This window comes from Corvus hawaiiensis, chromosome 2, assembly GCF_020740725.1.
Source record: "Corvus hawaiiensis isolate bCorHaw1 chromosome 2, bCorHaw1.pri.cur, whole genome shotgun sequence".
Lineage (NCBI taxonomy): Eukaryota > Metazoa > Chordata > Aves > Passeriformes > Corvidae > Corvus > Corvus hawaiiensis.
In genome coordinates, this window is record NC_063214.1 from 48092642 (window position 1) to 48117497 (window position 24856).

General features: G+C 41.8%; 1 protein-coding gene across 3 annotated transcripts; it reads right to left on the reverse strand.

Annotated features, from left to right (window-relative positions):
* Positions 1-4815: 4815 nt before the first annotated feature.
* On the reverse strand, positions 4816-18426 carry GJA3 (gap junction protein alpha 3). 3 transcript variants are annotated; one of them, XM_048295457.1, is made up of 4 exons: positions 18223-18426; positions 16732-16809; positions 16426-16516; positions 4816-11460 (listed from the first exon to the last, which is right to left on the reverse strand). In XM_048295457.1, exon 4 carries the CDS (start codon positions 11441-11443, stop codon positions 9908-9910), a length of 1536 nt encoding a protein of 511 aa, XP_048151414.1. In that variant the 5' UTR covers positions 11444-11460; positions 16426-16516; positions 16732-16809; positions 18223-18426; the 3' UTR covers positions 4816-9907. The 3 variants fall into 3 exon arrangements, with proteins under 3 accessions (XP_048151414.1, XP_048151413.1, XP_048151415.1); XM_048295456.1 differs by having other exon boundaries at positions 16415-16516; XM_048295458.1 differs by lacking the exon at positions 16426-16516.
* Positions 18427-24856: the final 6430 nt, after the last annotated feature.

The following is a 24856-nucleotide window of genomic DNA, read 5'->3' on the forward strand; positions in this document are numbered from 1 at the left end:
AAAGTGTAATACATTTAGTTGGGCATGCTTATATATGAGTTATTGTAAAGTTGCTTCAGGCTAAATTCATTTCTGCTGCAACACCACTGAAATGAGTGTACTTACAACAGAGATTAATTTGGCCCATTATGTACTGAACTTGCAGATCTTTCTATAAAAAAGAACTATTCTTTTTGCAATTGATCTTGTTCACTGCAGTCATTTAAACACAAAGAAAGTCTTATCTGTGTTACCCCGGTGTGGTGGAGTTATACTGGATTTACGTTGTTGCAACTGAGAGAATTCTTTCAGCTGAAAATAAAGACAGCTGCCCAAATTACATGCAGATCACTGCACTTCTCCTATACACCAAAACACTTGTAATGCACATTTCAGTGTCATGCACGACTTGCTACAGCAGCTGTAGGGAAAAGGAATTCCTGATATACAAAACTTTGTTAGAAAGTTAGGTCATGGCTTTAGCTGTAAGATATTTCAACATCTAAGCAAATACATCGAAGCTTTTCCATTACGCATGGACAGCAAGCAGTCCATACTCTCTCCAACTTACAGAGCAGCAATGGAATTATTTTCCCATCTGGATCATCTACAGAGATGGGCCTTCAGCATCCTTGGTAGGAAAACTTTGAACTCAAGGATGAAGGAATAAGATTCAAAATAACAACTACACGTCTAAAACACAACTGTAAATGAAATTTAGGTGCCTAGAGGGAAGAAGTCAGAAATCACCACCTCCGCTTTGTTTGGCCTGATGCTGCTTGAGGCACAGACACCCTTCCCATGCTGCAAGATAATTTTAAAATAATCTAAAATAGAAAAAAAGAACTGATTCTCAAAATGAAATTTTGCTACCAAAACAATCATCTCACTGTTTTGATCATTTAAAATGCTTCAAAGGAAACTTTTCAGGCTTGGTTTCAAGAATATGTTAACATATATTGTATTCAGATTTGAAATCTTAATCTTGGGAAATAAAAATTCTAAATGTCATCTGACCTTAGTACCAACAGGTTTTTTGTAATGATGAGCTTTTATGTCACAGACCAGGCCAACAGAAGCAGGGACAGTGCTGACTGAGACCCCCAGATATCGGGGCTTCCACAACAGGGAAACAACACAGAAAGATGGACAAGGCAAGAATTACTGAGGCATTTCTTATCTTACACAGGAAGACAAGAATTTCTTCCTAGTCTTTAAGGTTAAGTTCTGAACCTGAATTAAGGCCCACAGCTTGGATGAGTCAAGAGCAACCTGTGCTGTCAGGCTGCTCTGAAAGACTGATGCTGCCTGCTGCAAGGAGACTGGCATGGAAGCAACTCAAAGGCAGGCACTTGCAGCTCCACCTACAGCCACAGAAATGCTGAAAAACAGGTCCACTCCTGTAAACAATAAAGAGCAGAGATTTTAAAAATACATCCCAAAAGTTAAACACAGAATTCTCATGTAGGCCACAGCAAGAGGCTGGTGCAGACTGCATACTTCTCCATGCTGCAAAATCCCAAAACACAGCAGTCACTAGTACAGGCATTATTTTGTAGACTCCTGGCCAAGAATTTTGCTCCTGAAGCATTGGGCTTCACCACTTTAATCGAGCACAGAATCTAAAATACTACAGGATGTAGAAAATCCAGAGAATCAGCCATGTGTGTTTCTGGCTTTGCTGCAGGTTTTTCTCTCATAATGAAGACAATTCTTTCCCCTCAGAGTATCCATAATACAAACACGATGAGTTTGCTTAGGCGAAACCTCCTTAGCTGCTTACTTCTGCATTTTGTGCAGAATTTACATAGCAAACCCCTCTACACAAGACAGGCAAAGCAAACAGTAGGTTCCTCTGTAGGGCAGGATAGTTCAACCATAATTATCCCTTAGTCTCTGCTCAGAAGACCACAACATTCCTTAAAGCCAAAACCTTTAGAAAGTTTAATCTTCTCAAACAGTGGAGTGAGATATATGATAGCTGATAACTGTTTGCTCTTCCTTTTTAGTTTTCATTAAATTGAGTATAGACATATAATCTATATTCTCACATGGAAAGTAGGTTTATTTCACTTTACTCCATCAATTCACTGACTTTGTTGGATCCTGTGCAAACACAAAAAAAACGTATCCCGACAAAAAATGTATTGTCTTTTTGAGAGTTTGAACTTGTGAAGCCCTTTCTATTTTCAAAAATATTCCCTAGAAAGCACAGGAACTCTTTAAAGAGCCATGTCTCATTCTGCTTAGAAATGCAAAGGTCTGGACATTTTAATATATTTTATCATACTTTCACAGGACAAATAAATAAGGAGGATGAAGAACTACAGGTACTTGATTTTTTTCCCTCAGGAGGCAACCTCTAAAATTACAGAGACCTGGCTGAAAAAAGGTGCCCACCACACACAGGTTAGAGTTGGCTACATTAGTGATGCAAACACAGTGAGCCTGGGCAGCTTTTTGTGACCTTGGTGTCAGTCTGCTCATTGCCACTGTCAATGGCACCAGGCACCTCAACCACATCTGTAGCCACCGTCATAAGTGCTGACAGTCGCCCTTAAAAACAAGGTATGGCAAAAGCCCACACATTGGATACCCTCCTCTAGGCACTAAAAATAGTTCTGACAGACACTGTACTACCGCTAGTGACTCAAAGATACACAGATCACATACTTCACGGAAAAGAAAAAAAAGTAACTACCCATGAAGGACAGTATTTTGTTGCTATGTACCACTAATCTCTCTTTAAAAATGAAAAAATACTTATACAATGAAGAACAGCTGGTGCAATCCAACTGTCCTACTAATGCATTAACAGTAATTAATGACACCTGTAATTCTGGCATAATATCACATACCTGCATGTGCTAAAATGTGTATTTCCTCAAACACCCTGTTTTCCTGGACTACAACACTCTAAGGAAAACAGTCTTCCTAGATCATCTTTATGAGAAGGCTCTCTTCAGTTTTGTGGGTTTGGATAAGCATCTGCTTACTCTATTGTCTGCTGAAAACAGACACAAAGACAATTAGACTTGATGCACATCCAGTTGCTAAAAGTGATCAAAATGTCAGACCTATTAAGATCTCGCTATCTGACATCTGTTTCCTTGAGAGGCAACATGTATTGCCATCACTGACTTCATTCCTATTCCAGCTACAGTGTGGGGAAACACTGATGAGGTTAGTTAAAGCCCATTCTTACCGATAATTCTTGCTAAAGCCCAGCTGATTGTTTCTGTGCCAAATCCCTGGGAACAGCAGCAGCAGTACCGGGATGTGTGGAATGCCCCTCATTTGGCTTTCAACACAACTGTTCAGACATTTACTGGAGCCAGTTAGAGCATTCCCCCCAGTACACCTCTTCTCATTACTACCAGAATCTTCAGGGTGCCCTAACACAGCTGTGGATGAAGAGGACACACCTTTCACTCTTTCTCCAGAAACTCACGAAGCCACCTCGCTCATGTAGCAGCAAAAGGCACCCACACCATCACAAAGGCCTTCAGACATCAAGAGTAGCAACATTTGTATCTCATACTCCAGACAGAAATTCTTTAGAGACGGCGTAAGCAAGGTGACAGCAGTGTGGCTGCATCCCAAGTGAGGGAGAGTCCATGACTGAGCTGTGTCTGAATCAGCTGACGGTCTCAGCTCCCTTGGGAGTACTCTGTTCTTCAAAGCGACAAAATTGTGGAATATGCGTCTAAATAGCAAGCATGCCAGATATATTTGTAGCAAAATGTTCTTGGTCAGAGGCAAGTGAGTTATCAGCTGGTATTACCAGGCCACTTTATGCACTTCCTTAGCTTATTACTACTGCTAAGCACATTAGTACTACCCATATTATACACCTGTCAGCTTGCTTTACTTCTGCCCAGTCACCAGAGATAGTGAACAGTCTGGTTTACCATATGGATACATCATGTAAAGCAGAGACAGCACTGCCTGAGCACAAGGAGGCACCAAAAAAATATGCTTGACTGTACTCTCCGGAGAGAGCAGCACTCAGTACTACAGAGCAGAAACTATGACCTGCCAGGTCCATATAAGTGCTGCAGATAAAATAAAGTTCTACAAAGCCTTCGTACTTAGCACTTCTGGAAGACACACTTAGTCTTGCCCACGTTGCTGCTTTCCACAAGTGAAACTTCACAGAAATTTGGCCCTGGCCTCCTCATGGGACTATACAATGTTCAGACTAACTTGCATTTACTACATTGTACATTTGCAGTACAGAATTGAGTTACACTTCTGCATGCTAAACTGTGAATGTTCCTATAAGGGCCAAATCAGCAAATTTCAAATGTAGTGGACAACCCACGTTGTAAGGACACATTTTCCCTGCGCTAAAATCCTTCATGCATTCAAAGGTAACAATCTCATGGCATGGCAGCTTGATGGATAAATGAAAGCTAGTGAGTCAGCACTGGGGGGAAAGGTGGGAGTCGCTGCCAATGCCATGCTCGACAAGATGAACAGTGACTCCTGTGTCAAAGCAGGAGCCAAAAGTGAAACCTGTATTTGGCAGAAGGCAGAAGCAGACCTCCCACTGATGTCCAGGTAGTTAGCATTTCACCCTTGCACATGCTCAACTGGGTCTTGTTCCCATGTATCCTCTGGGCTGTGAACTTCCTTTGAAGCTACTGGGAGTTCTGCACAGAAACAGGTTTTAACATCCAGTTTTCCATGAGGTGCAATTCAGTGAGTGCTTCATATGATGAAGGAAAGCAGCAGTGTAAGTGAATAACAGGAGGGAGCTAACTGTTCCATCACATTAGTATTTTAAAAGACCATCTACACAACCATGAAAATTTAATCTAGAAGAGACAATGCTGTGGTACAAAAAGTTTATTTAGTCACAATTTTGTAAACATATGAGGTAAATTAACGTTTACATCAACTTGCTTCTTGCAGAATTTAATATACAAGGCACTTCTCTGAAGACAGTACTGTTAACTGTTTGCTGGTTTTATTGCTACTACAAGTTCCTGACTGCACGGAAAACTTGTTATGTTTGTTGTCAGATTCTGTCATGTAAAAGACAAACATCCAGAAAGCAACAAGAAAGTTCTGAGTAAGCTTTCTCATGCTTTAGAACCCTTTAACTGTGAGAAATAGTGGCAATGCAAATAGCAATGTGTTCTCCGCCTTAAAATATGCTCACGCATCTTGCATAACTCTTCAAGAACTAAAAATTCTAGAATTAGATTGGCATCTTACAGCAAACTTAAAATGCAAATCTACAATTTCTTTATCACATCAGTGGTTTTAGTTTATGCAAATAGTCCCATTGCCATTAATGGTCTTATTTGCAAAAGTTAAAATAACTTGCATGAAATTGTATTTCCAGGCTTAGACCATATTTTTGCCTAGAAAGAAAAACATTTATTTTTTGTAAAATTTTCTACAGTGTAACAGTGCAGTGTTTATCCACAAATACTTTGTTCGGAATTTTAAACCAGGCTGCAAGTTTTGCTCATAGAGGACACATGTCACAGCTAGTTACTGTGCTCTAAACACACATGAAGGCATATGAACAATAATGAACCTTATTTTATTTGGTAATAATTGAGTTCATGATGAAAAATATTTTTTTCCATGGTGTGCTCCCTATATATCCAACACCCGTATTTTAATTACACAGAGAAAGTTGATACTATGGATCAGTGACCAGGTTAAATTTAATGGTACTGCCTTATGTCTGAAGAGTTCCTGTGTTATAGTAAGACATTTCTCTTTTAAGTTTAACACATTGGCAGAGTCATTCTTTTACTTCTTATACAAATGTAAACTTAGAAAGCAGTTTATTTCATCCAAATGTGCAATCTGAAATCAAAAGCTGAATGTAAACTTCCGAAAATCAAAATTACAAGGCACACTTTTCACAATAAAAATCAAAGTAAAACATCTGGAATTAAAAAAAACCCAGCCTGTTCAAATCCATGGTGTTAGTGTCTGTAGGAAACAAAAACACCCAGGGGCTCAACACTCTGCTCCTGCAGACTGATGTCACCAAATGAACTCAGTGGAATACAACAGTTTGTAGCAGTTGAGGAGGCAGTCCCATGACTAACCAAAAAAGGACCTAAATAGTGATCTGATTTTTAAAGCTTGCTTTTATTATTTTACTGACCCTACACTTATGTACTCATACCAGAAAATAATATTAAGAGCTGCAAAATGTCAAACATTTAATTAGCTCTAAATGCCTTGTTGAATGACAAATATACTGCAAAAAGAGTAGTACATCATACACCTGGTAACTTGTTCAAAGAGTATCTTTTTTCAGTTTTCTTTTTTCAGTTTTATTTTTTCAGCACATTTTTTAACTTCAGGTAAGAGAGAACAAGTTTTCCCACAATTACTCTACTCAAAGAGCAAAAATGTGGGGGGGTTTTACTCAGTCTGCTTAGTATCAGGCATGATTCTGTTCTGACTTCTGCTTTTGTGATAACTTACCTACAGGTTTCATCTTAGCTGTGCACCTGAGGTCTTTCAGAATTGTGGCCTGAACAGCCATATACTAAACCAGGGTATCACTTGCTACCAACTCCCATGAAACTTTGTAATTAATTGATGTGAAAGAGTCAACAACTCGGAAATTAGAGGATAATTTTTGCCAACAGACTCTATTCTGCAAATCAGTGGGTGTTTGCACATATTTTCTAGAACTGCTGAATTCTGCATAGAATTCAGCACTCGACTCACAGGATGTTGAATTCAGTGATCATTCACGAGTAAAGTCCTCAAAACTGGCCACACTAATTAGATTTTTCTTTCAACAAATCTGAATCCAGATGTGATGCGGCAACTACAAGCAGTTGTAAGCACTGAGGAATTCTGCCAAAACAGTTACCTGGGCTTAAATGAAGAGACAGTTACTGGACTCCAAATGAAACTGCAGGTAATGAAGAGGCTTGACGCTGCATAGTAACGTGATGGAACTTAAGCTGATCTTAAAAGCGCAACCTGTGAGTTGTAGCTTTGCTTTCTCAGGCCAGGACTGCCTGGATGCAGAGGCTGCTCTCTCAGACTTCTCTTAGGGGTTGCAATAGAGTTACATTTCTCCCCCCGAGCTTCACCTAACAGGAAAAATCATCTTTTAGAGCTTTCCAGAAGTTACTCTAGCTGAAAATACCATATGTTCCACTAAAGCATCTGAACTCTCTGCAGGTCTAACCGCACACATTAACTTGAAAAGGTCAGACTAGGTCTCAGTTGATCCTAAGTCAAATCTATCTCTGTTACTGTTTTTTATATACAGTATGGATGCAATCCTGCAGGACACACTCCATGAGGGTAGTACTAAAGTAAGGGCTGCAAGATGCAGAGCCCCATCAAACAACATCAGTTTTGCTCTCACAAACTGATATAAAAAAGCACACATTCCAGGAGGCCTGATTTATATAAACACACTCCAGAAAGACTTTGACTTCATTCTTCAGAAGCATAGAAGGAAGGAAAATGTAGCCTATAAACTCTGATGTACTAAAATACAGAGATGCATATATTGCATTATTTCAGCAATATAGTTAACTGGCATTTATCAAAACTTTAAGAACTGCTATTATAGATGCTAGTAAATCTAAAAATTTTGAATCTTAATCTTTGCCTTTGTTTACACCTAGGCAACTGCATCAAGTTTAGTCTATGTTCAGCACAGCTGCATGGATACAACAGAGAGCAAAACTTGGCTTTTAGCTTTCTTGCAGAAAGGGTTTTTATGGCTTGTAACACAGAAAATCCATGAGAGCATGCCTGAAGCTGAATACCTACTAATAAATATCTTTATTGTACCACTACACATTGATTTTTAATGCAGTGCCTGCCCTTAAGATCCATGGCAGCGGAAGGACTTCTCCTCACCTGGTTCAACACAAGCAGGACAAGGAAATCATGAGACAACATGCCCAAAGGTTGCAGAACAGTGCTTCTGATCATGAGAAGCTCTTTGTGACTACTCAGAAAGCAGTAAAAATGTTTAATCTTGAGTGGTGGGAATATATTTTGGCTGTTGAATAAAATAAGCATGCTCAGGAAAACATATAACAGCAGAAATAACTGGCAATGTTAACTACTTGCTACAGCGTGACCCTGCTTTGCCTGAGTAAGGACTGCACTGCCAGGCCAAACACTTCAAAGACACAAAGGGATATCCCAGTGTGTTTGACTGCTCTTTTCCAGTTACAGTACTTTCGATCTATAGCAGCAACAGGACTGACTCCAAGCTTCAGTTCTTTTGGATTCTGCTTAGAACAGAAGCTGGGCCTAATTCTGTATTCCTTTTGTACCAAAACTCTCCTGAGCCTTATCAGGCATGCAGAATTCTGACTAACATCTTGTTAAGGAGGAAATAAAGGACAGAGCCTGTTGTAAGAAAAGCTGCACCTTCAAAAAAAAAAAAAAACAAACCAGTATTTTCCTTCACCCATTTTTAAGGGAAACACACATTTTTCAAAAGGAGGATTTCAATGTCTTTTCTAAGGCCCAAAATCTAAATTTCATCTGGCTCCCAAAATTTCATGTGAATGTTAGTTTTGCTTGAATAAGGCCTGCAAGATCCATTCCCAAATCTTGCTTCTTGTTAAATTGAATGGAAATCCTGCAAGTGACTTCAGTGGGATTGGAAAAGACCCTTCAGCCACCACACTGACCAGGTATTTTAGCCACCTTTTCTGCAATACAATATTATCTGTTTTCACTGACCTGAGGACGCTACAGATTGATGTTAAAGAGTACACAACAGGAAATAATGTTGCTTTGGGAATTTCACCATTAGTAAGTTTCTTTCCTCTTACATTTTCTTGTAAGATCAAAGATCAAACTAAAATTATTAAATACACAGTCAAGTAACTTTAAACCTACAGATTATTCTTAAAATGTTCAAATACTTGAAAATAAGCACTCAAGTTTACTTCTAAAAAGCATTTTTCCAACAAACTTAAGCTGGTATCTAATAGTCTAAAATGCAGAGCTGTACTTCATCCTAATTGTCCACGGGCAATATATGGGGCCACAGACATCATAATCCTTGCTTTCTGAAGAGAAATTGTTCTGTGTAATAATTTCCAAGGTGTGGTTTAAATTCCTGTCCTCCTGTAAGCAATTTTAGAAGTCAGCTAAAATTATAATCAAACATACTCAAACATATTTGCAGGCTTATAAACATGGTGTGATCATGGCTGGCAAACACTGGATAGAAGGTCAAACCGAACACTTCCTAACAGGTCAAGAGTAAAAAAAAAAAATTATGGAAAGAAGAACCTCAAAAATCTACTCCAGGGGTTCCCTAAACTTTGCCTGGCCGAGGAGCACATTGGTGACTTGCCGTGAGCACAAAGGCTTCACTAAGTCATATTATATGGAAGAAACTGAGTTACCTTTAATATGGCAAGTTGGTCTGTAGAGACGACAGATGCCAATAGGCAATATACCACCCTGATGTTTGCCATAGGGCTACGTAAGATTCAAGAGGAAGAAAGTAAGTCATTGCATCTGCTCATGTAGAGCTTCTGTGGACGAGTGGAAGTGAAGGCAAGGGCAAGAGGGAGATGACAGCAAGGTGCATGGGCACTAGGGATATTAACATTTTTCTCGGATGAAAGGCAGCCTCAGGGCACACTGCCAGCTACCATCACCACCTGCTATCTGCGCAGGCCTCCCCTATGGCTGCCCTTGAGGGATCTGCCATGAACGTGAAGGAAAGTGGGACTGGTCTCCTGGCCCACAGGCTGCGCTTCGGTCACCCCTGACCTATTAGAAAACGTTGATAATTTTCCCCACTACAACTCACAGAGTGCAAAAACAGCAAGCGTCTAAGTTTGAAGCCCAGGCCTTCTCACCCACGCCAGGCCTGGCCTCCCCGGGCAGCTCTCCTGCCCACTCCGCCTTCCACCACCTGCTCCCCCGAGCAGGGGCGACCGCCCTACACAGCCAGGTCGTCTGACCGGGCTCTGCAGCTGCTCGACTTACTGGCCCTGCTCAAGCGCCGCGTGTCTACAAGCAGTGGTGGCTCGTGCATCTCCACCGTGGTGCAGGCAGCCGAGACGGGCCGTGCCCCCGACAGCTCCACCTCGCCCTCCACATCCCACCTACTGCCGCTCGCCCCGCTCAGGCTGGTGCTGCTGCCGCTGTTGGCTGCGGCAATGGGCAGCACAGCTGGGGGTGGGAGTAGCTGCTCCAGTGGCTCTTCCTGCTCGGGAAGGGGATGCCGGACACTGCTGGGGGTAGAGGAACCTGCTGAGCTGGAGGAAACCTTCCCCTGCTGCTCAGCTGCCACGTTGACCCAGTTCTGCTCGGACGTCAGGGCACGGCTGCTGCTGTTGAAGTAGTTGATGACGGCTGGTGTGGGCGTGGGCATGGGGGTTGGGATGGTGACGGGAGTCGAGATGGGTGTGGGAGTCACAGCATGGTGGCTCTCCTCAGGAATTTGTGGAGCAGGAGGGTAGCTTGCCATGGATGTCATGTTGGAGGGGGGCCGTGGTCTTGGAGCAGCTGTAGCATAGTATGATGCCATGGTCACTGGGGCCAGTAGTGGTGTGACAGCACGGGTGTCAGGCAGAACAGGGGCAGGCGTGGCAGTTGTGACCACCACAGGTGGTGCTGGTGGTGGCAGGGAAACAGGTTTGGACTCCCCTGTTACCATAACTGGTGTCATTGTTGCAACAGGCATCTCAAGGATGTACTGGCTTGTCATGCCCTGCTTAAGCTTCTTCCACCCCAAGTGATATATCTCAAGCATGTTCAGCAGCAGGGAGACTGAGGCCACCACCAACATGAAGATGATGAAGATGGTCTTCTCCGTGGGCCTTGAGATGAAGCAGTCCACAGTGTGTGGACAAGGTGAGCGGCTGCACTGGTAGACTGGCTTTAGCTCGAAGCCATATAGGAAGTACTGGCCCACAATGAAGCCCACCTCAAACAGTGTCTTGAATATGATATTGAAGACATAGGTACGGAGCAAGGCACCCCCCATACGGATTCTACCACGTTCATCACGGATTGGGAGCTTCTCTTTCCCCCTTTTGACAACAGGATCTTTGACGTTATTGCTGCCTCCTCCACCACCACTGCCAGATGCTGCTGCTACTGGGTAGTTGCCATCTTTGCCACTTCCCTTCTTTTTCAGCTCCTCTTTCTCTTTCCTCTTCTCCTCCATGCGTACAATGTGCAGGACATGGCCCAGGTAGATGAGGGTTGGAGTGGAGACAAAAATGATCTGCAGCACCCAGAAGCGGATGTGAGAAATGGGGAAGGCTTTGTCATAGCAAACATTTTCGCAACCAGGTTGCTGAGTGTTGCATGTAAAGTCCGACTGCTCGTCTCCCCAGACCTCCTCAGCAGCAGCCCCCAGCACCAGGATCCTGAAGATAAACAGTACCGTCAGCCAAACTTTGCCAATAACCGTGGAGTGCTCCTGCGCATTCTCTAACAGTCTCCCCAGAAAGCTCCAGTCACCCATTGTTTCAGATTTCTAACCTACAATAAGAACATCAGAGCAATTAGAGCAACGTTAAATCATCTTATAATTACACAACACTGGGGCAGAACAGATTGATCCTCAACAAATGATATTTCTTAAGGGCACTTGCTTTTGCAGAATATTGCACACATACATTAAGAACTAGATAACCCCAGGACCATGCAATCACAGGCTTTGGTGAGCACAGAAGGGAGATGTTTAGTGCTCTCGCAGAGCCCATACAGGCTTAAGTGCCTATACACAACTGGCAAGAAGGATTCATAAGTTAGAATTTCTACAAGATTTAAATATTTTAAAAAACATTACTTCCTCTGTCTGAGATGGCTCTAACTGCTCCTGCTCATATTTAGAAAAGAACAGGTAGAAATCAGATCAAATAAACAGAATAATCTTACTATTAACGCAACTGCACTGGTATCCAGAGTGTGATGTGAAGTTTGCCTAACTCTAATAATTTTATTGTTACCAGAACTTATTTATTCCAGCATTCAGAACGTTAGTAATGTCTCAGGCCTCTGCTATTTTTGAACTGTACAAACACAGAAAAATAATTACTCAAAACCTATGGAATTCAGAGTTTAATTTTGGAATCTGTACGACTCAACAAGCATGTTCTCAAAGCCTAATCATGTTCAAATTTGTTTCTTTCTAATAAAATCCAGACATTTTAATAACTTGAAATATTGGGAAGAATGAGAAATTCTGAGACAAACGGTGAAAAGGTTTCTATGCCATTTCCCCTACTGTCCTGGCAGCTGGTGTTACTGAATCATACCTACTGCAACATCATTTAAACAAAACAAAAACCAAAACAACAAACTCAAGGTCACTTCGGCAACTATATACAGAGATCTTCCTGGAAAAAAATAAAAGTACATCCTATGACCTTACTTCTGTGACAAACAACTGGCATATATTCTCAGCAGCTTCCACCAATTCATGTGTATGATGGGCCTCCCAAGTCCAATTCTAGGCAGAGACACAATTGCTGATTTGGAAAGGCTTAAAATGCAAGACTTTTTTTAATATCAGATTCCTCACAAGTTTCCTCCAATTGAGAAACAGAAGAAATGTGCTGGTATCACTTCTGTTATCCTGGGCCTGTTCCTAACTGGATTATATGTAAGAATATTGGAATGTATGTAAGAAGTACATTTCATTCTCCTGATAAACTCCTATGTTTTATATGTCAACCTTCAACCGAAAACAAAATAAAAAACTTTGCTTTCAGTAACTTCAATACCTTCAGAAATACTTGTATTGTAATTCAGCTCTAACAATTTGCATACAAAAAAACCACTATGAGAAAGGCAGTTATCTTCTTGTTTAAAAATCTTAGAATATTTTATAAATATAACTTAATTACTTCTTACTATACCTATACTTCTTATCCAAACACCTGGGTGTCTTACAATTCCCAAGAAAAAGAAAAGGTGTTCATCACCACAGCTAAGAATTTACACCTAAAAAAGTATACTATTCTCATCATTATATGAGTGTAATTTCCAGCAATTATGTCACTGTTTTTCCAAAAGAAGTATTTCCAAAGTCTGTTCTGAGCTTCTTTCAGGCTTTTAATTAAGGCAATTAAAGAAATTAAACTTATTTAAGGCACTTATTTTTAACTTGATTTTACTGTGAGGCAATGAAATACCTCGAACTGCAGACTAGTATGCTTTCACACAAAAAGCAATAACACATCCGTTAGTATTTTGCAGTTTTGCAAATCCTGGAATACTAATTCACTTTTTTATCCCACAAAGTTAATTGAACAAAACCTCCCCCTAAAAATACGTATCTGATATTCTTCAAAACCACATTCCCTTTAATGTAAGTGAACTCTTTTTCCAACATAACATGATAAACTGCAAACAATGATACTAAAAATGAGATACTGATTTTGTGTATGTATGTTCACAGTCCTGAAACATTTTTAACATATATTCAGATTCTTTTTGAAGAATGTATTTTTTCTCCTCTTAAAACAGTAGCCCAAAGCTGAATAAATTTTTATGGTATTTTTGTAGTCTTAATATGTTTATATTATTTTAAAATTTAATCATCAATCTTGATTTTATAATGTTTAAAATATTTTGGATGGTTAAGTAATTTTAATCTTGACAAATAAAAATTTTTAAGGGAATAATGAATTAATTTTGTGGGGTTTTTTACTCAAAACCATTTGAAGATATACCCAGTTTAGTTCCAGGTTTGAACAGAACTAAACTGTTGTTTGGGCATGTTCTTATTATGAGTGGGAAAATGGAGGAAAAGCAAAATGAACAATGTGATATTTGATGGATTAAAGAAGTTTAGCACAAACCTAAGTTCAGTATTTCCTTTCTCTGCTATTCTTGACATTATTCTCTGCCTCTCAGTTCAATACTCTCTGCCTCACTTTATTTTCCATTCAGATCAAACAAAATAGGCAGCTCAGCAGTCAAAGTTATGGTTTGTTCTTTTGTTACTAATACTTGTAATAGAAAGTTTATTAACCAGCAAAAAGATAGACCATTAAATCTTTTTGAATTCAGCACTCATGTCCCATTTTCTTACCCTTGTATCCAATGCCACAAAGGCCACATACTGGTTTTTTATAAAAACTGATATTACCTTCTGTTGCATAAAAAGAATGAAGTTGGTCTGCCCTCCTGAAAAACGATAAGCCCTGCACTTGTAAGGTACCAATTTTTGTCCCCTACAGGCACACTGTTGTGCATCCCTTACAGAGATCAATAGGCAATGATGGCTACAATAAAAACAGGATATTTTGTGCTTTTCTGAGGATTTATCTAGTGATTAGCAGAAGAACAATAACAATCTGTAAAACTTAAAGATGACAAATAATATATCCATCTAACTTATTCTGAATCATTCTCCATTCACCAATACTACTCAAGAATTTTTTTCTTTTTACTATAGGTCAGCAATGCCCAGGCTGAGATAATTCAGGACACCAGAGACATGACACAATGCACTTCTCAAAGGATACACATAAAAAAGTTATTCTAATGCTTACATTAGTTAGAAGATTTATTTCTGTATATCAGAGTGTGCAAAATCATCCTGCACACAAAGAGAAGGTGTTTAAGCTGTGAGCAGATACTTCACAGCATCTTAACTTCACAGAGGTGAAAAACCTCAGTGTACATCTTGGTATGAATTGCAGCAACTGTTGCCTTCACCAGAAACATGTCTTGTCCATAGTACATAAATACTGGAAGGACATAATTTCCAAGGGCAATGCAAAGTTACACATCTCCACTGGCTGGAGAGTTCCCAGAAATCCAGGTCCTGTGTCTTTCTTCAATGTCAATACATTCTTCAGTGAGCAATTCTTAAGGCAAATGTAACTCATCCAAAAATCAGACCAATAATTGTAAAGGGGTGCCTTGATACAATAATGTTTAAATTACATCAAATGAAAACAAAAGGTTCACAAAGCTCTCAGAATATTTGATTTTTCACTATTGAGTTCAACAATACCTATATCTAAATTTAAACAGCCACAACTCAATATTTTAATTGAGAATAATCCCAAGCTTGCTTTTGTAGTTTTACATAAACTTCAACTATATAGTATTACTTTCAGTGCTGCTGAAATACAGAGACAGGCAACTATTAAGACCTAATCTTCAATATGGATTGTGAAAGGAGACATTTTTTCTTTTTGTGCTTGGAAAAAAATGCAGATTAAGAAATGAAACATCTTTATCTGCATTTCATTATGTCCATGAATACCCACAAGGGAATGACAGAGAATCTGTCTCAGAAAACAATCTAATTCAACGGTAGGAAAAGCAAGGACTTCATGAACTTTGTATCATTTAATAAGAACTTGAGTCTTGTATTATTTGGTGTATTGAATATTATTTGGTGTATTGAATTGTATTGTGTTTCTTGTATTAGAAAGTCATTCCTCTGAGACCAACACTGAAAAATGGACATTCATAAAAATTGGCATGGCATTTAAGAATCAATATTGTGTTATTAATCACTAGTTTAGTACATGCACAAACACACTCTGCACGTGACAAAGAGAACAGGCAAGCGAGAATAAACTTTAGAAGCTGCAATGTCACATCAATCCCTCTGCAGGAGAGGAATAATTATAATGTAACACAAATTTGCCAGTTATTTTTATTTCAGATGACATCACTGAAGAAGTTCATCACTATGTATTAGGTGTGCAAAATTCGACATTTTATTATTTATAATTTTACTCAAACATGTATATGTTTATGTATTTATATACACATATGCACACAAATAAGTACACAGCTGTGTTAAATACATTACGAGATTATGACACTTGACATATTTACAATTTCATTATACTGGTACCTCCTAAAAATGTCCCAAAACAAATATTTAGAAACCTAACAGATATTCTTGTCTGAATACAATTTCTTAAATTCAGCCCACATTTCCTTTGATTTCTCTGGACAGTCTAAAAACTTGGGATTTAGATTTTTTTTTCTTCTAAATTACCTACATTTTATAAAGCAGTATGGCAAAAAAAAGCTGTTAAAACAACTTGCAATATTTTATTTGTTTTTACACCAAACAATCGGGCATCTCCTCTAGTACCAGGTTCTTAACTCTGCTAATTTAAATCAGACAAAAGCAGTCATCCTGCAGAAAAGTCTGTAGCGTGACCATGTAATTCCAGACAAACTGGCATATATGCTGGCACAGAATAAGCTACTATAATTTCCAGTGAAACTTAATGGTATTTGGCCATGTCCAAATATATGAAACACAACGGTGAGTGTTTCATAAAACACAATAGAGGTTTCACAGTTCATTTTATAAACTTGTTTAAACGAGGATTTTAAAAATACTTTTCTTCATGCTCCCAGTGTCATACTTTCAGACACATCTATCACCACTCTTGTTATATTTTAAACACTTGTTAAAAATTAATTCCTTGACTGATCTTGTTATTACCTTGAACTTACTTTACTGCTATGGAGCCTCCTCCTTAAATCCCAGGCAAAACTTCTTTTGACTTCTTCTTGACTCCACTTGACCTCTGAGTGAAAGTTTGGCCTGAGTAAAGGAAAAGCGCGAGGAGTGCAGGGCTGAGCCCAGGAGGAGAGCTACACCCCACCTGTGAAACTCCTCTCTTCCCTGCTGGAACAAACCCCTGCCCTGATTTGTTAGCCACAGGAGAAAAACAGGAACAAAAAGCAACCCCGTTTGTCCCCCAGAATACTCAAATGCCACTTAGAGCTCTACATGGGAATGAAAAGACAGTGACTTACCAGTAAAGCCAAAAGGCGTGAAGGGTGTGGAGCTACTGGGGGACTGCGGAACAGCCGTGGAGCATGAGGGCAACAGTCCTACATCCCGAGTGAGTGAAGCATGAATGAGACAGAGCTGTCAGGTGCCCACATATCATCAGCCACACAGATCTAAAAACTGCACAGTGAGGAGTGTCCTGCCCCCCGCCCCAGATGTAAAAAGGAAAGAAGAGCCTTTCTGGCATTCAAACACTCAAGACCCTTTTTCACTGCAGAGAACCAGGGACTCCAACATTTGAGTATCCATCAGAGAGGACTTCAGGCAAGTTACAGTAACTGCAAGGGAGACCCTGTTCAAACTTCTTAAAGTACACTTTTGTACTATGAAAACCATTTAAATTTTTTCTAGTTTAATTCTAAAATGTTCTAGTAGGATTCTTTCATTTCCCTTTAAATTTACCTTAAGGGTAAATTTAAATACCTCTAGTATCTCTAGCTACTCAGTTCAATTTATTCTTCATATCTATGTCAGTGTCTTAAAGACCAAACACACTAAGGATTCCTAATAACATGCTAGGCTTATATGATTTCTTCAGTGCATCAGCAATGAACCCAAATACTTTTTGCCTACAGGAAAAAAAAGACACAAATGAAACAAGTTTTTTGGTTATAACATTGGCAAGTTTTTACTTAATCAAGCTTCATACCTTCCGAAGAATATTTATTCATCTCAATCCTTTGCATCACTTGTGAGTCCTAAGTGAACAAGTGAGTAACTGGCACATTTTGATAACTCTCAGACCAAAGACGTGGACAGAGTGAGGTAAAAGTCTGCTCAATGCAGGGAGGCTACCCGGCCTTTTCTACTATCAGTAGAAAGTGCTTGTATGGGCCAGATAACTTAGAGCTCACCTCAAGGAACCCCGGAACCATCTTGGGTTATGCTCGTGAACTCCATCATTCTGTGTGGCACCACTTACAATGCTGAAAGAAATTCTGGCTCTGCTTTATATTTAAGACTTAACTTTACTCCGAGTACACAACTGGCTTGAAATGCACATCAATGTTCACATGTTAGTGGCAACTTCTAAGAATATATTACATGCCCCTAAACAACAATCCTGGATATAAATACTTGTTGCTTTGTCCTCCACTGCATCTTCTGAAGTATTTGGTGACGTTTGGACACTTCTCCCTGCCACACCAGGCTCAGTTACCGTCCCATCTGCGAGCGCCGCTGCCTGCAGACAGTTCCCCCGGTGGGGCAGAAACAGAGTGCCAGGGTCCCTCAGAAAGGTACTCAGAGCAGTAGGGCTCCTGCCTCGACTCCTCCTCAGCAGGATGACCAGGCTCGGCCCCGCCCTGCCCTTCCCCGGCGCCCATCCCACGGCCGGGGGACACGGCAAGCGGGCAGCGGCCCCGGGCAGGCTCCCGCCCCCAGCGCCGGATCGGAGCGTGCCCGCGGCCGCGTCCCCTGTGCCGAGCGGCGCAGCCCAGGCTCGCTCTACTTACGCTTGGCGGGAGGAAGGCTTTTTTAAGCAGCAAAGGAGCGACTCGTTCGGAAGAGTCCGGGCGGTGATGGCGCACAGGTCGTTTAAGCGGGAGGAAGAGGCGCCCCCAAACTTTGCTGGGGCTGTGGCAGAAGCGGCGGGGCGGGGCGGGCGGCGCCGGGAGCCCGTGCCCAGCGCCCTGCCCTGCGCCCTGCCTGTGGCTGCCCGCGCTCCCCCGCCCGCACCTCTGGCGGCCGCCCCGCAAGGCACCGGGCACCCGGCCCTCCCTCTCTCCCCTCCCCTCCCCTCCACTCCCCGCCTCCCGCCGCGGCTTCACACGGGCCGGGCCGGCAGCCCCTCTCCACACCCGCGAGGTTCCAGGCGGAGTCTCTGCGTGGATTTTGAAATGTTTGTCACTGTGCAGATGACCCATCCCACCTCCGCGGGATTTCCTGGGAAATAAAAGAATTTCTTCCCCGCTGAGGATAGAAGCGTGAGAAACCCCTCCCCGCCCCGCCGGGCTGCGGCGGAGGCAGCGCCGCGGGAGCCGCCGCCCGCTCGGTGCCGCCGCCCGCGGGGCGCGCTGTGGCCGGGGTGCGGCTGCGGCCCCGCGCTCAGAGGGCGCCTCGCCCCTGCCGCCGAATGCACGGCCCTCCGTGAGGTGTCAGAGACACCTGAGCAAAACAACCGAACAAGGTCTTCACCACAAGGAGAATTTTCTCTCTGAGAGCAGATAAATCTCGCAGGTGGCTGCCTGTGCTTCCTGCATGAAGAGCCCCAAAGGGTTGCCATCCCCTTTTTTCTTTCCCTCACATCCTCCTCAGTCAGGATTAGCAGTCAGGCTATTGTGCGCAGAACTGTTGGGAAAAAAACCCCAAAACCCCCAAACCACAGATCAGTTGTCACTGTTCCGAAAGTTATTATCTAAAAGCAGCTCTTGACATTTTCAGCATCAGTACTCAAAAATATTACTATCATGTATGTTTTGGTTAGGTTTTTGTGTGTTCTGTAGTGTTGCCCCAGAGAAAGAAGAACAGCCACACAGCCTGGGCAGCATCTAAAGCAGAGTGGGACGTGGTTCTGATCAAAGCAGGTCCAGGGAGGTGATTCTCCCCTACTATTCTGCTCTCATGAGACCCCAGATGGAGTGCTGCGTCCAACTCAGGGGGCCCCAACATAAGAAGGATGTGGACCTGTTGGAGTGAGTCCAGAGGAGGGCCATGAAGATGATCAGGGGGCTGGAGCACCTCTCCTATGAAGACAGGCTGAAGAGTTGGGGCTGTTCAGCCTGGAGAAAAGGGGGCTATAAGGAGACCATACAGCAGCTTTCCAGTTCCTAAAGGGACCTACAAGAAAGCCAGAGAGGAACTTGTTACAAGAGCAGGTAGTGACTGGTCAAGGGGGAATCGCTCTGAACTGAAAGAGGGTAGATTTAGATTAGGTATTAGGAAGAAACTCTTTAGTGTGAGGGTGGTGAGTCCTGGGAACAGGCTTCCCAGAAAAGTTGCAGATGACACATCTCCAGAAGTGTTCAAGGCCAGGTTTGATAAGGCTTTGAGCAATCTGGTCTAGTAGAAGGTGCCCCGGCCCTTGGCAGGGGGAGTTGGAACTATCTTTCAGGTTCCTTCTAACCAAAGCCATCCTATGATTCCATGGAAGAATGACTTAAAGTGGTATGATGACTCAACAACTATTCAGCAGTAACATATGAGTTTCTCTTGATAGCCACTCTACAAAGAGCTGGAACCAGAACCACACCAGTCATTCTTAAGGCTTTATTTAGTAAAAAAAAAAAAAATCCATAAAATTTTGAGACTCTTTGAGGGGCTGTGTGTAGCAGAGGACTGTTGAGAAACTGAATCCGACCATGCCCATGTTCTTGTATTCTTGCAATGCTTGATTGGTCCCTATAAATATTTCAGCTGAAAGCACTAGAGAGGAAGATCACTGTTGACCCTAAGCACTTGAGGTGGCACAAGGACAAATGACTGTTCAGAGATGGGTGATATATCTGAAACACAGTGCTGCCATGATTGTAAGTGTAGTAGTATCAAAGGGTTGGTCCTGAAGCCAGTGGGGCATGAGAGGCCATGTTAGGGTACAGGATGGAATCCCAGCAGCCCCAGTAACTCCTAAAATTAGAGCTTCCCTTGCGCAGTGAAGTTTCTCAGCTCATAATGTCAGTTGAAGCGCAGGAGGTTTGATTTTAGGGAGAAGTAGACAGAGATCTCTCATTTTCAACCATCTGTACAAAAGTTTTAATAGCATGAAGCACTGGTGTTTCTCTGATGGCTTTTTCACTCTCTCTAAGTTTCAAGTGGTATTTCCCACTATCTGTACAGACCGGCCTTGACACCTGTTTTTTTAAGAAAAATATTCTTACTCAGGGGGCAGGCAATTCTAGAGCATCCTTTTAGTAGTGCTACAGAAGGTTTTTATGGTAGAATCCTTTACATTTCAAACAAGGAGAAGCTGATGCAGTCCCTGCCTGCCACAGGACTACACCCATCAGCTAACAATTTCCTTTCCAAGAATTCCCTTCTGGGTTCATACAAGAAGAGGTTTGGTCTGTCAGCAAAACCCTCTGGATCATTTGTAGAAAACGGGACAGGCAAGGATGCAAAATCCATGAGGAAAACTTGAAGAAAGCAGCTTTAAAAGTAAAGAACCAATTATGTACTGGTGAAAGCCCAAGCATGAAAACATGTTGAAGACATATGGAGGGCTACTTGTTAATCATACACTAACAGGAGGTTCTGTAGCCAAACAATGGGGAAAGAGAAAAAGCAGGACTTGTCTCTCTGAGGATTTTATTCAGAAAGAAGATAGGCTCAGATTTAGTTAATGGTGTCTCTTCATGTGGACTTTCTGACAGAAGGATTTCCATGGAAGAGCCATCCTGTTAGTTTCCTCACCTTTAAAGCTGCACAGCACTGCTAGTCCTCATTATGTTTTCCCTCCCTCATTAACACTAGACAGCAGCACACAAGGTGACATTTAAATTTTTACACTAAAATGCACACTTACAAAATTTTCAGCCTTTTAATTAACACAGAATCACAGAATGGCTAGGGTTGGAAGGGACCTCTGGAGATCATCCAGTCCAACATCCCTGCCAAAGCAGGGTCACCTACAGCAGGTTACACAGGAACGTGTCCAACTGGGTTTTGAATGTCTCCAGAGAGGGATTAATTATCTTCTTTAGTACCATCTTTTGTCTTCCATCCAAACCTCCACACAGGTGACAACCCCTGTTCCACATGTAGACAGATATTTAGCAGTACATTATTTGGCTGGCACAGAAGCAAAGTGAATTCAAGAAGTGGGGAGACAGAGCAGTCAGGCAGGTATTTTTAAGATTAGATGAATCGGGTTTTCATGACAAGGTACATGGAAAGGAAAAAAAAATAGACACCAAGCTTTGTGAAATGATAAAAAGATCTCGTAAGTTAAGGAGATATTTCTTGATTGATCTTAGTCTGAACCTGAGATGCTGCCCAATAAGAAAAATGGATTTTTTCAGATCAATATTGATCCAAAACAGCGTTTTACCCCTTGCTAGTTCTAATTTAAACATCTATTTTGAAAGACAAAAGAGGATCACTCTTACATAACTGTGCATCCAAGCACAGTCTAGTGGAAAGACCCCTAAACTGTGGTACATGTCATCAGTCATAAACAAGCCATGCCAAAGTGACACATGGCTCAGCAGTGCTGACAGCAGTTCTGTCCACGCAGTCAGCCTAAAGAAAGAGCTACAAATGCCGTCAGTTCAGCTCATTGTGGCACTGTATGGTATGTCAATAAAGAGAATTGCACTTGACATGCTGCTGCCCTACAGAAGATGGCACTAAAGATATTTAAATGCTGGGAAAGGGTACTGCTAGCTCCGGAGGCACAGCTTGAAGTGAGATTAAAATCACTGGTAGTTTTCTACATGGATGAATCAAAGGACTTTAGAATTAATTAAATAATAAATATCATGGCGATAAAAAGACTGAAGTTGTAGTTTGATCTCCTATTTTATTACTGTACCAGTTAGTGATTAGTGTTCTGTTCTGTTCGACATTACTGCCAAGCACATCAGAGAACGCAGCGTAAGAACTGGTGTCGGGAAGTATTATTATTCCTAATTTTTAGGACAACACTGAGTTCTAGTTTTTAGGAATGAAGGCACAGGAAGACTAAATATTTCGTCCTAGATTATATGGTTCTGAGAATAGCACTGGGACTCTAGGCTGGTGTTTCACCCACCAGAACCAACTTCCTCTGGTCCTTTCTGGTTCTTTTCTTTGGAAATGTGGGAAGTCTTCTAATACAAGAACAAAGGAAAAGTCTGATTGTTCTGGGATACGTAACAGTGAGATGCTTTCCAGTCATCTTCATGAAAACAAAAGCTCCATGTAAGGTGTAGCAAAGGAAGACCTATAACTGCACAAGCCAGGCATCTGTTAGGAGGAAGACTCAAAAAGAGAGACACAGGACATGCAGAATCCTAAGAGGAATTATGCCTGCTATCCTTCTGTCATGGTGTTATGCTATTTTTTTTCTGACACTGCAGACAGAAATATGAAATAAAAATATTGGTGTTTGAAACACATTGATTGCTGCCACAAGTCTGGCAGAAATCTGCGCTGAAGAAAACAAATTTAAAATGCAGAGTTCAAATAGTTCACTGTTACAGCGGGGATTACTGTAACATGCATATATCAAACCAGGAGTCCCGTGGAGAAGAAGTATATATGGACAGATTCGTGGTAGATGTTTCAGAGATGTTTATTTCTCCAGCCGCATGGCCGGGGCTGTACTCAGGAGCTCCACAGTCACGGGACCCGAGGGTCCTTGGCCACACAGGGGAACACAAACCAACCAATGGGAACGAGGCTGACCAGGGGCAGGGAAACCCCGTGTCTCCCCTCAGGACCCCTCTCCCAGGGCTCCATGGCAGGGGAGGAGACCCCGACAGTTCACTGCTGAGTTAGTGAGCTAAATCTACTCATACAGAAGTTGAGGAAAGATTGTGATGGAGCAAGGAAGAAGATGGCCAGTAGCTGAGCAGCTGGGCCAGGAGAGGTGAATAGAGAGCACAGAAGGGTACAGCAGCAAAGGCAGAACAGGCATTTAAGATTTTTGCCTTTCTAGTAGCAGTCACTCAGGAAAACACAGCCAGAGGCTGTGGTTTGAAACTGCAGCATGTGTAGCAGCAAATAACTTCATGCTGCTATTCCCTCCACCCCTTCCACTCACTCCCTGCTGCTTTTCTTGCCCAACACCATGGCCTACTGCCCTGCAGTCATGTCAGTGTGGAAGTTCATATGGCCTCCCTGTAAGGCAGGTCAAGGAATTAATCCATCTGAAAAACAATCCAGCAAAGCAAAACATCTGTTTCTTCATCAGCTAAAACAGTGGGCCAGTCCAGTGCTGAGCACAGCTGTGCAAACAACTGAGCTGGCACAGTGCAGGTCCTGGAGTGCAGGCACCGTGTTGAGTGGGAGAGAGATACAGACAGGATAAGAATGAGCAGGAAGGAATGACATCAGTATTAATGCCCTAAACTAGTATTGCCAGTGGGCAATTGATTGTGCCAAACCACAACCAAGGCTTCTAAACAAGGATGTTGTTTTTCATTGTGTTCAGGGTAAGAGCAAATATGGTACGTTTTACCAGGAATATACCTGGGTGTCATGTATGATGAATTTGTAAAGGTCTCAAATAATTACTGCCTTCCACAGAAAGGAACAGCAATAGGCATCTTGCTTTGAAATAGAAATTTCTCTACAAAATTCAAACTGCTGCACGAGGTCTTTGGAATTGAAGAAATCAGTAGCAAGAAATGGCATGCCATTGGTGGGAAATAATCTCATGGCTGCAGACCAGGCTTCAGTGAACGTCACCAATGTTTGCACATACAGTGAAATGGGCAGCAAAACTGAACAGCGTTCTGGGTTTCCATCTTCCTCCTGTTGGGATGGATGCCTGTTTTGTGATACACACAACCAAGGCATAAGGAGCTTTTTACTAACTGTGCTGAGGAGAAAAAAAAAAATTCCATCACCAATTTCACGTATATAAATTGGAATTTTATTTACTCACAATGCCACCTCATATACTTAGTTAGGTGGAATATACTGCAGCACACAAATGTCTTATTACAATTGCTAAAAGCACAAAGGGATCACATTGACAGAGATCGTGCTGGACAAACCCTGCACTGGCAAATAGACTTTTGGGTGCTAACAAGACTGAAAACTTAATTTCAAACATCCTGGTTTTTGACAAACCTTTAATGGGTACCACTATGATGTTTTTTCAGTCAATCATGTTATTGTCTCATGTTCCACCGATGATCTTCCACAAACTCCAGCTCTTCTTTACAAAACTGTTCTTTGCTTCAGAACAGGTCTCCATATGACAGTTTGCAAATGCTTAATGTTTCACAATAGAAGCACTTAGACCTTCCTACCTTCTGAAACTGCTATTGTTAAACCATTTCTCTTGGTGATAAAGATCTTATTGAATCCTAAGCTTATCTTCCCATGTACCTGCAGCTCCTCCCAGCTGCATATCGTTTATCCCATTTGGTGGATCCTGATGCTCTGACAATGAGTCCTTAATAACTATTTTACTGCAATACACAAAAGCTTCTGTCATGGCAT